Genomic DNA, 12,163 nt, shown 5'->3' on the forward strand with positions numbered 1-12,163 from the left:
ATAATTTTTCCAATTTAGGTCAAATATAAATTTACTCACGTGATTTATGACTTATTCCCCTGATTAATTGATATCACAACTCAACAGCTCAGTGGTTATAGCATTAAATCCAGGAAATAAGGGCCCGCTGTTCCATCCCTCATCGAGATAAGTACGGAATACATGTGACATTAAGGGGAAGGGTAACAATAGGTCCCAAGGAGGGTGCAAGGGGAGGATTACAGGAAGGAAGGGATAGTAGGGAGGAGGACGATAGTGAAAAATGAGGGGGGGGGGGAAAGAGGGGACCGGGATACAAAGGATTGGCGAATGATCGGGGAAAAATAGGAAGGGTGGATACAAGGGATAATATAAGTATACGAGCGACGGAAAGATAGTGTTCATGGTACAAAAATAGAAGATATCTTCACCGATACTCGAGCCCGAGAGATTTCACAATGAAGGAAAAAGACGGTAAAAACCAATAAATATGTGAAAATATTTAAGTATATTTAAGAAAATATTTAAGTCTCAGCACAAAACCAAAATTCAACGATGAATGATTCAAAGAAAAGAAAGTAAAAAAAAAACACCGACGACTGGCTGACGTTGGAGGATGAACAAGTCAAGAAATGGATGGAACAATTCCGAAACACTGGTTCATAGATAACCCCCGTTTTGACTTGGCTGTGCTGGATACAAGTCTAGTGCGCTAGAAACTCGGTCTTGGGCGGGTTAAATTATTCTAGTATTCTTTCTAAAATATACTTAGTGAGGTATCGATCGCTGAACCTCATAGGTTACATTCTATTACTATGCTGTAAAAAGTTACCGTCTGAGAAATTTTGACATATTTGCTTTAAACCATATTCATAAATAGGTGTAAAATTTTCTCAAACTCGTCAAAATGGTGATATCCTATTCGTTCAAATTTTTTTTAAATGTCAGGCTATTCGAGTTTCGGAAAAGTGTCGTTTTGCAAGATTTTTGTTTTTAAGATGTAGTCGGGTGGGTTGTAAATGTTTTGGATTTTTATTGTTTGGATGAGTCCTTAACTGTGGGAGCGATGTTCGATACTAAATAAATTTAAATATTTAAATAGATTAATATTGTAAGGATTGGCTGTCAGCGTTCTAGTTCTCGGCAAATTAGTTCATTCCCCTCGTTTGTTTATTGCTCTCTCGCCGACCTCGATACATGTCATCCCCTCTTCTTTTTTTATGACCCACGCTAACCTTGACTCTACTGTCGATGACCGCGTTTGATCCTGTTTTGACTTGTATAAAACCCCACCCAAAGCAGTTCTTCTTCAGTCAATGCTAGGCGGTTCAGTTGGTCTAGTGTTGGCTCACCTCTTCTCGAGTCTAATGTCAGGCCGTTTATTCGGTCTGGTGCTGGCTCGCTTGTTCTCCGTTTTTAACTTGTCCTTTTTGTGTCTTTGTTGACTTTGACGCTGGCTACACGGTAAAGGGCCTTGTGTATGCCTCCAATCTCTTTGGATGTATTTTTGATGTGTTTAAATTATGCGCGTTACGGAAATAAAACATCATCGAACGAAAACCCGCTTAGAGTAGAGGTAAAACAAAATCTTTCATATGGCGACGGCGAGGATGATCCAAATTCACCCCGAAGAGTTTGTTACGACGCCGCTATCTACCAAACTGATTTCTGAACCTCCATGTATTGTAAGTTCACGAAGAAAGAATTCGGCTACGGACAAAAGAAGACGCAACCTGTCTTGTATTTAAGGAAGATCAAATCTGACATTTCTCTCGCTATTACGTTTTATTTTTATTTTGACTGTCACATCGGCAACGAGGCACCGAGACCAGTCCCATTTCACTCATTCGCTTGAACGCTCGAAGTTTACGCTACCCAGTTCATCGATGTTTCCTGTCAGTTTTCAAAGTTCTTTCTTTTACCAGTTTCAGTATTTGTGTTTTGTTTTGTTTTGTAACGGGACGCAATCTTTCATGGCCCCAAGGTATGTAAGGATTGGCTGTCAGCGTTCTAGATCTCTGCAAAAAATAGTTCATCCACTCGTTTGTTTATTGCTCTCTCGCTGACCTCGATACAAATCATTCCCCCTTCTTTTTTTATGACCCTCACTAACCTTAACTCTACTGTCGATGATCGCGTTTGACCCTGTTTTGAATTGTATAAAACCCCACCCAAAGCAGTTCTTCTTCAGTCAATGCTAGGCTGTTTAGTCGGTCTAGTGTTGGCTCACCCCTTCTCAGGTCTAGTTTCAGGCCGTTTATTCAGTCTGGTGCTGGCTTGCTTGTTCTCCGTTTTAAAGTTGTCTTATTTTTATCTCTGCAGACTTTGATGCTGGCTACACGATAAAGGGCCGTGTGTATGCCTCCAATCTCTCTTGATGTATTTTTGATTTGTTTAAATTATGCGCGTTATGAAAATAAAACATCACCGAACGAAAACCCAATTTTAGTGGAGGTAAAACAAAACCTTTCAATACGGAATTAGAAAAAAAGAGGTCACAAACATTTTCTTTGTCGTTTCTTCTCTTGGGCTACAATAACCTGATGGGATATCGAAGTCCCGCTGGTACCTTTCATCTGATGTTTTTCTGGTTTTCATCGAAAGTTTACGGATGATTTTTGTGTCATTTTCCAATCCTATGGCGATTTAGATTAAATACTTGCTTATGGTTACATGTCACTAGTACCTTTTTTTAAAGAACATTCTTCACAATTACAGTATCCTGCAAAGAAAGGACAGCGATTTTTTCTGTTTCAAACCCCCTAGCGGCTTGACAGATAAATTCAAAGCTTTGTTTTAAGAAAAAATGCTATAGGATGAGGAAACTGATTTACTTTCCAGAGGAGGAAAAAACAAAACTCAATGAAAATCAGAAAAACGCCTTTTCAGCATTCCAGGCTACCTCGTTTCAAGGTGAGACGTAGCTTAGAGTGCTTACGATGCAATTTTCCGTTTTACACCAAATTACTTTTATCTTGCTCCGGAAAATGCATAAGTTTCTTCGACCCTTTACTTCTTACACTCTTTGCCTCTGATTATATGACGAAATTCTCTTAACTAAGTTTTAGTTGATCATGGAAAGACAGTAGTGTTTTACTGCGAGAAATTTCAGTTTCCATTGATAATGAAAGAAACTGAAATGGAATGATTTTCATTGTTCATTTCAAACATCACGTGTTGCTCACTTTATGTAAGTATATTATCTCATCAGAATGAAGAACGTCTAAATGGTGATTAAATTTTAAAATTTGAATCTCAGTCTTTTCTAATGGCAGCCCGTGCTGCTGCTTATTAGAGGGCTGCTGCCCATTAGACACCGTTGACATGAAAGCCAAAAGAAAAACATAGGGCATTATGGTGTGGCTCAAGTATACTATGATTCTACATCGTGTTTCCTATTATTTCTATCTTCCCTCCCCTTAGATATAAAAATATGAAAAAAATCAGGAAGTAGCCAACCCTCATGACTACTTCAAAAAAATTCAATACCCTCCGCCGAAAACCTTATTTTTGGGAACGAGGCGAAAATCGGCTTTTTACATAAGCTTCTCTCGCGCGTTTCCAAATTTCTTGTGCTACTGTATATTTAGTTTGATTGCAACGAAGCGTAATAAATGATTTGATTTGAGATTTTATTGATTTTTGTGAAATTTAAGCGTACAATTAAATTTTTTTATTTGATTTTCGACTACACTGCTATTTACACGATTTCAATTTTTTGTAAGATGCAGAAATTTAACGAGCAAAACTGTAATTTTTTCAAGATTGCCACTAAATTTCAGCATATTGTAAATTAAGAACCAAATTACCCTGCTACCTACTTGCCCAATTCTCCATTTATTTATTTTTTTAAAATCATAAAATATTATGGTTTTATTTTCGATCAAGTTCGTGTGCCTTAGGAGTTCTTCTTTCTTTGGAGTTCTTCTGTCAGCAATCCCAGACAAAGAGTCAAGAACCCCTTTGGCTATATTTTAGAAACACAAATTTTATTTTTGTGGGCGTGTTTGAAATATTTGAAAGTATAAATAGTTTGTAAATAGTTTTTTTAATCACAGTAGTTCTGAGCGAAGACAAACAGAACATAACTAGTACTATTTGATTAAACATGTATTTTCGAATTATTAGCGTTTTACTTTTAATCTTTGTTTTCACCACACTAGCTCAAAATATTGAAAAAAATGAAGAAACAAGTTCCCGATTATTTTTAAGTACATTCACTGTTATTCTGTCCACAGTTACTTCAACAACAACAATTGGCATTACTTCTACTTGCACAACTTCCTCCTCTGCAATGGCAGCATGTTCAGTAGGAGGGCGTCGTCGTCGTGGTATCTTATTTGAAGGGGAAAATAAGCAAGCACGTGTGAGTAGGGGACTCTTCTATAACGAAGACGAAGAAGAACTCAACGATGGCTCTCTCTCAATCAATCAAGTTAAAAGGTTGACTATAATTGTTTTTTAACTAAGAATACAGTAACACGATTGAAAATTGAAAACAATCAATATTGTATTTTTATATAGATCTACGGACCACAACGAAAATAACAATCCTTCTTCGACAGTAACCGTCAATGAAACTGATTTGATTCCACTTACCATTCAGTCAGGTTTTAGTCTTCCGGAAGGATTCTCTCCTGGAACTCACCGTTTTAAATTAGCCTATGGAACGTCCACTATTATCACAACTGCAACGTCTGTTGCAACTCGTTCGTTAATTATTTTTTGCAGCAGCATCACGAACTACCCAACTTGTTCAGGATTACCTTTAGCCGGCTAGTGCAGAAATAACTTTTTTATCCACAAACGAATATTGTTGTATCGACATAAGTATACGGGAACACGTTTCTTATTATTTTCAACACATAAAAAAAATCTAAAACATCATCAGTTTTTAAATTCATAATGAATTTGCCACTGTCTGTGAAGGTGCCAGTGTGAAATATTTATACGTAAACAATAATCCACTAAGAAAAAAAATACATGTTTTTTTGCAGCAATTAGCAGTTTATAATTTTGATCAAACTTCAAAGAAATTCACAGGAGCGGCTCCCTACTTATTTTTTCATACTTCAGCGAAGCCAGGATCTCTTACATGGTTTTAAGTACTTAAATTCTGACCTTATTTAAACAATATTTCCTACTAAATAAATCCCCTTGGGCACCCTCAGGATTAAAGCCAGGAACAAATTGCACCACGAAATGTTTTTCATGAGCTTTGTTATTACTATAATTTTATATTGGTTCTAAAAAACATCCTCAAAAATAATAATTTTTGCTATAAAAAAAAATATAAAACAAAATATAAAAATTAGAAAATATATTAGAATTGTAAAAATAAATAAAAACTATTTTTTTGGACAGCTAATAAATGTTCCCCGTCTTTTAATTGATCAGATTTCTAATTTTTAATGGTATAGCTTTAACGATGTTTTAGTAATTTAATATACTGCGAGGGACTATGCCTCCAATTCTATGAAATCACCAAAAGGTGTTTACAAGGGACCTCATGGCGGATAGTCCCTCCGTAAACTCATTATATCTAGTCATGTATTTGTCCTAAAATGTTGATCTTTTGTATAAAATTAGTTAAAATATCAATTTTTCTAAATTTAAAAGTCGTTTTGAAAAATATTTAATAGCTCTTTAGTTATTTATTGAGAAAGTTCGCAAAAAAAATTATTTGCCGCGATGGTTCATTAAAAAGCCGCCACATACAGGTGGCTGGTGGCGTTTGGTTGTTGAAAAGTTAAGAAAACAAACAACCAAACGCCATCTGAATGCGGTGGCATTTTTATGAACCAGAACGGAAAAAATATTTTTCTGCGAACTTTCTCAATAAATAACAAAAGAGCTATTAAATATTTTTCAAAACGACATTTTTATTTAATAAAATTGATATCTTAACTAATTTTGTACAAAAGATCAAAACTTTAGGACAACTACATGACTAGATATAATGAGTTTACGGAGGGACTATCCGCCATGAGGTCCCTTGTAAAGACCTTTTGGTGATTTCATAAAATTTGAGACATAGTCCCTCACAGTATATGTAATTAATAAAACATCGTTATAGCTATAACATTAAAAATTAGAACTCTGATCAATAAAAAGACGAGAAACATTTATTAGCTGTAAAAAAAAATTATTTTTATTTCTTATCAGAATTCTAATACTTTTTCTATTTTTTACATTTTGTTTTCTATTTTTTTATAGTAAAAATTATTATTTCTGAGGAAGGTTTTTAGAACAAATATAAAATTATACTAATAAAAAATTTTTCATGAAAAACATTTCGTGTTGCAATTTGTTCCCAGTCAAAAATTATCTTGACTCCACTATTCAACCGTTTGAAATAACAATTCAGTCTAGTTACTATTGTTTACTTAACAAGTGGTGCCATCTATGTTTGAAATGTTGAAATGCTAAAAAAATACAAAATGGCCGATTTTTTACTCTTTTAACTGCAAATTAAAAGATAAGAACGTCATATTGGTTGATGTGTAAAGCTTAAAAATGCTATAAATCATCATTAGTTACATTTTTCATAATAAAAATCTACCAGGTTTAGCTTGTAATAGCCTGGAAATATGATTGTTTCATCAATACTGACCATTTTCACTTTTCACGATTCCTATTGGTTAAAAAAAAACAATAAAGCTTTTCAGGTCGACCGATGGAGGAGGAGCCTATGCTGCTATAAAGACCTCTAAACCTTCAGTTATTTAGTTAACTAAATCCCTCGGGGATAAAGCTGTGTAATGCAACTATGGTGTTGGTAGTTAAGTAGGCTCAATAAGTAGTCTAGCCTCCTTAAAAGCTTGGTAAAAAAAAAAATTCCAAGGCGGGATTTTAACTATCTAGACCTCTAGATTCATTTTCTAGCTCTATAACCACTAATCTAATCAATTCAGGTAAAACCTAAAAGTTCTAGTGTTTGATACCATTTTACAGTTTTTTGTTTGGACGTTAATTTTCGCTTTTTCGTATAACAAAATAATTCAATAATAACGAAATCCACAACTTATTTTGTATCTTTATGCTATTTAATGCTATTAATCAAGCTGAACAGTGCAGGTATCCTTATGTCTCCCATTTCTTTGAAAAACAATAGAGAAAAGTAGCAAAATGATAAAAAATTAACAGCGTACCAAAAAATTGGGAAATTTCAGGTTGAAGCATTTATATGGATTTAGATTAAATTTAATAAAAAACATGTAAGTTGCATGATTGATGTTCTAGTAAGAAAAAAGTGTCTTTTTAGTCTCTATATAATTACTATTTTGAGATTTTTTTTTCCGCAGTTACTTTTTTCCATATTTGGAGAATTCATGTTTAGGGAATTGTTGTTGGAATATTTGACGCGATTTTTCTTTTTGGGGCCACTGTTTCATTGTTTTACAATATAACAAACCCCCGATGGTCTTAAAATTAAAAAGAACAAATCAGCTTTCTAACCTGTGTTATAAATGTAAAGGAAAAACCCTGTATAAACCATATGTGAACCTTAAATTCAATTTGAAACTTACAAATTTAAAGACAAAATGCCTCTCTAGTGGGTTGTGTTGTTTCCAATGTGAGGGTATTTTGGCCTATGCTAATCTTATGGCCCAACATGTCTAGTGAAAAAATTACATTTACCAGTAAAATAAAATAAGAAAAAGTATATGACGTCAATTTTGATTCTCTGATGAAACAGAGAAAGAAGTCTTCATTGGGCACTCTGAAACAGAAAAAATTTCATTAAAAAGAATCCATATATAATAAAAGAACAAGCTTTTGGGGGAGGGGCTTATTCATGTCACGGACATTTTGGGGGAGGAGCCTGTGTCTGTGTCAACACAGGCTCCTCCCCCAAAAGCTTTTATTATATATGGAACATGCCCAAACATGCTCAAACAAATCACCACCCGATGTCCTCGCCGTGATGACGCAATCTTTGATGACGCAAAAACCAGCATCACCACCAGATGTCTATAGCACCGCCGTGATGACGAAATCTTCAAGTAAGGCATTGAGCAGATTTCCCACGATAAAATCTAATACGGGCAGATGATTAAGCTACAGAAAAGTGAATAGCAAAAGAGTTCGAATTTACGCTAGACCAAAGTTCCCCGGATTTGAACGGGGCTCAGGTTCCTTGTCCATATATAATAAAAGAACAAGCTTTTGGGGGAGGAGCCTGTGTCTGTGTCAACAATGTGTCAACACAGGCTCCGTCCCCAAAATGGAACGTGCCCAAACATGCCCAAACAAATCACCACCAGATGTCGTCGCCGTGATGACGCAATCTTTGATGACGCAACAATTAGCATCACCACCAGATGTCTATAGCATCGCCGTGATGACGAAATCTTCAAGTAAGGTACTGGGAAGATTTCCCACGATAAAATCTATTACGGGCAGATGACTAAGCTACAGAAAAGCGAATAGCAAAACAGTCCGACTTTACGCTAGACAAAAGTTCCCCGGATTTGACCAGGGCTCAGGTTACTCGTTGTGCTTCATATTAGTGATAACCTGTCTTCTTACACTGAATAAGAGGTTTCAAAAAACCTTGTAAGGTAACTTAAATTGGTTTTCTACTTGATTCATCTAGTTAGTTTTCATGTCAGGTATTGCATTGTGATGTCAACTATTTTATTGTCGCTTGAATTATGCAAATTAAGTGTGTTAGACTATGCAATGGCTGTTTAAGCGGGCCGGATGAATAACCAATACAGACTCTTTGTTAAGGAATTCAAATTTTGAACGTAATCAAATCAAAACTGGTTATGTCGAACTGTTTTATTTCTCTTTTATAATTGAAGGTTTTATGAAATAAAAGTGACGTGCAAACACTTGAATTTATTGAAGCGATTGAATTTTTGTTGACATTTAACAATTTTTATTTTGAAAGGCTAGGGGGCAATGGAAATGGAAAATTTTGGATAACAAAAAAATTCTAAAATCTTGATCGAACGGAAATTTTGAACCAATGTGATGTATTGAGAAGAAATGTTGAAGTGAAAATTTTTCGTATTCAGATTCTTTTTGAAGATCGCTTATTCGTTGTCATTTGTTTGAGTTCGTTGGTGTATATTTGTTGGAATTGAATGGGCTGAATGAAGGTTTCGTACATGGTGATTGCTCTGTAATGTTTATACATAAATTCGGGGATTAAATGGTTAAGTACGCTATTTTGTTGAAGTAGATCAATATCGCAATGAAGTAAGAATTAATAGGATGAAAACACAATCAAGTATACAAGCTACTGAAGATAGATGTTTGAAGTCAAATGTTCTGTAAATTGATTATGTAATCGATTTGCTACTGTTTATGGGAGAGGTGATGATGACATGAGAGAGGGAAGTATTTCCTTCGTTGGATGATGTTGTATTCAGTGTCTCCTATCGGGTGTGCGACATACGGGCCCCACCATACGGGCCCCGACATACGGGCCCAGGCCCGTATGTCGTAAATTTTTAGGCCCGTACGTCGTTTTTAACGTCATACGGGCCCAAGTTTTTTATTCATATTTATGTGTATTTTTTTATAACGAACATAAATACAAATTGCGTTTGAACATCACCTTGGTAAGTCGATTAGCGCTCTTTGTTTTCACGCAGTTGTCTTGAGTTCGACTCCTTTAGCAACCAGAAATTTTTTGATAACAGTGAATTGTGTCCAAGTACAAATTATACAATCTGGCAACAAGGGAGTAGTCTTCATCAACACAACTTGCAAAATTGAATGTTATTCGTTTTTTAAGATTGATTGTCTTCACAACTCACGCAAATTACTTCTCATCATGGATTGCTGCATTTGTGAAATTTCCATCACTGGTCGTAAACCCCAGATTATTGAGTGTGTGTCGTGCCGGGGATTTATGCATCGTCAGTGTATGCCAAAGTCTTTGTCCAGCACTGACTATGTCCGAATGAAGAAAGACAGGAAAGTGTTCAACTACAAGTGCGTGAAATGTGTTGGTGGAATTATCGTGAGTGCTGAGCCTCATCAACCAGTTAAACGTGGACGTGGACGCCCAGTAAGTTTTTTTTTATATATATTAAAGAAGTAATTGCTGTGAATACGGAACTCATATTGTTATACCATTTGTGTCGACTAGTTAGCTAAGTGGTTAGCGTTCAACCTTTCGGTCCAGGCTACACGGGTTCGAATCCCGTCAAAGCTAAATTTTGAACTTTTGAAATTCTTCTGGTAGTTGATGGATGTGTTAAATGTTAAATGAAGAATTGGTAACGCAAGTTACCAACAGTAATAAGGGGGAGAGAGGGAGAATGTGGTAGACTTAAGCTTCTAAATGAGAATAGTGACGTCCTATCATGGCCTCTAATACCTCCCATATACCTCTGGTTCCAACACCACCCGCGAGTGGCGCCACGGGTTAAGTAACTGTTTTTTTTTTTAATAGCGTAAGCACCCATTGCCTGCTACACTGCCCGAACCGGAACCGGAAGTCCGTCCAACTTTTTTGGCAATTGCTGCAGCTTCAATGCCTGATACTTCCTCCCCGATGAACATCGACGGACCTGGACTGTTGCCATTCGGAGTATCTCCTATTGACGCTTTACCGGTGACAATCACAGTCGAAGCTCGCGTGGCAGGTTGGTTGTTAATAAGTGTACTTTTATCTCATTTAATCGAAATTCTTTCTAGTAACTTTTACTATCACTCACGTTGGAGATGCTAGTAACCGATTTGAAGTTCCCGTTCCAGTTTCGGAAGACACTGTCGAACTGCTGCAGCACCAGCCAATAGCCATCCAGGATGTCGATAATAGAGATGATGATCTCGAGTCATCCGACGATGATGAGCCTGTCTGGCACATCAAGGAGAAAGCTATGAAGAACTATGCAAATTATTTCGTTTATGTTTTATTTCCAAAGTAACATGTTTTATTTTTCAGCGAGCGCAAGACGTTATTCGATGGGGTTGGTCACAGCTACCACGTGAAGCGGACCAACAAGCGATCGGTAGCGTAGCGCTGTAATAAGCACACAAACCCGAATTTCTGCCGTTCTTGGGTGTCGCAATGCGATGCCAACTTCACCCTCAGAGTACCTCATACCTGCCCAACCAACCTGGACATCTCTAGGGATGCTTCAATTCTCATGAAAGCGAAGGCACAGGCTATCAGCAATCCGCTAGCCTCTGCTAGGGTAGTAGTAGAGAAAGAAATGATGGTGGAGTTCGCAAAAGACCTTGTGCTCAAATATACGCCTTTTTAATCTGTATTGGCCGGTAGTGCGAGCCTATCACAAGAGAAAGGGGTTGTTATTTGTGCGCATTTTTCCTTGTTAACCCAAACCCCTCTACCCCTTCTTTTCTTAACTCTACCCTTTAACATCACTAACTATTTTACCGCGATGCGTCAGACGGTTAAGCAACCCTTTTACCTGATGTTAAATGAATAGAGAATAAGGTTGATAGACAAATTCTATCAATCGCCACTATTCTGTCACATCACCGTTTAATTCTAGAACTCTAGCTAATCTAGCCTTCGTAAATTTCATTTTGCGTTCCGTAAAAGGGTTGCTTAACCGTCCCCCGTATCGCGGTAAAATAGTTAGTGATGTTAAAGGGTAGAGTTAAGAAAAGAGGGGGTAGATGGGTTTGGGTTAACAAGGGAAAATGCGCACAAATAACAACCCCTTTCTCTTGTAATTATTAATTTCTACTTTGTCTATTAATTTAGAGCAGGTTTGCCTTCGTATTTTAAGCAGAATGACTATATTAGCCTTCACTTTAGATCTAGGAACATACTGTAAGCCCTCTTATATAGTCTAAAGGCGAGTATTATTCAGCCCAAGGTGCAGAGAACTAGTATGCTTTGGCTGTCATCCATAAGGAGCACGAGGGAGATCGAATAAAAATGGTGACTAGAATGGGTGGGAAATTTTTTCAAATAAGCCCTTTTACTAGATTACATATTGTAAGGAATGAATCAGCTCACTCTTTCTTGGAAAAATATCCTCCCTCATTCCTGGAATCAAGTCATTTGCCTTTCCATCCTTTCATTACGCTCACCTTGCGTTGGTGATCGCGTTGACCTGTTTGTCGTATAAAACCCCATCAATTGCAGTTCTTCTTCATTCAACGCTGGGCTGTTCACCTAGGCTAGTGTTGATTCACCCTTTCGCGAGTCAAGTGTCAGAAAATTTATTCGACCTGCTACTGGCTT

At 36.6% G+C, this 12,163-nt stretch overlaps 1 protein-coding gene and 1 long non-coding RNA gene across 2 annotated transcripts in view; both read left to right on the plus strand.

Moving 5' to 3' along the window:
• The window catches only part of LOC124321045, a 20,718-nt gene extending 9,387 nt beyond the window's left edge, over positions 1-11,331 (plus strand). Inside the window, exon 3 of the long non-coding RNA XR_006914114.1 lies at positions 11,182-11,331. This is a non-coding gene — a long non-coding RNA (uncharacterized LOC124321045). The remainder of the gene's footprint in view (positions 1-11,181) is intronic.
• LOC124321043 lies at positions 4,050-4,979 on the plus strand. Its single transcript, XM_046783955.1, has 2 exons — positions 4,050-4,422; positions 4,504-4,979. The coding sequence occupies exons 1-2, from the start codon at positions 4,088-4,090 to the stop codon at positions 4,757-4,759; spliced, it is 591 nt and encodes a 196-aa protein (XP_046639911.1). The 5' UTR covers positions 4,050-4,087; the 3' UTR covers positions 4,760-4,979.
• Positions 11,332-12,163: the final 832 nt, after the last annotated feature.

Source organism: Daphnia pulicaria, chromosome 1 (assembly GCF_021234035.1).
Source record: "Daphnia pulicaria isolate SC F1-1A chromosome 1, SC_F0-13Bv2, whole genome shotgun sequence".
Lineage (NCBI taxonomy): Eukaryota > Metazoa > Arthropoda > Branchiopoda > Diplostraca > Daphniidae > Daphnia > Daphnia pulicaria.

What these genes read in the sequence shown, in the direction of transcription:
- LOC124321043 (XM_046783955.1), top strand. Translation starts at nt 4,088, where the DNA reads ATGTATTTTCGAATTATTAGCGTTTTACTTTTAATCTTTGTTTTCACC. An exon ending in TCAATCAATCAAGTTAAAAG is followed by an intron (nt 4,423 to 4,503) that starts GTTGACTATAAT and finishes ATTTTTATATAG; the next exon opens with ATCTACGGACCACAACGAAA.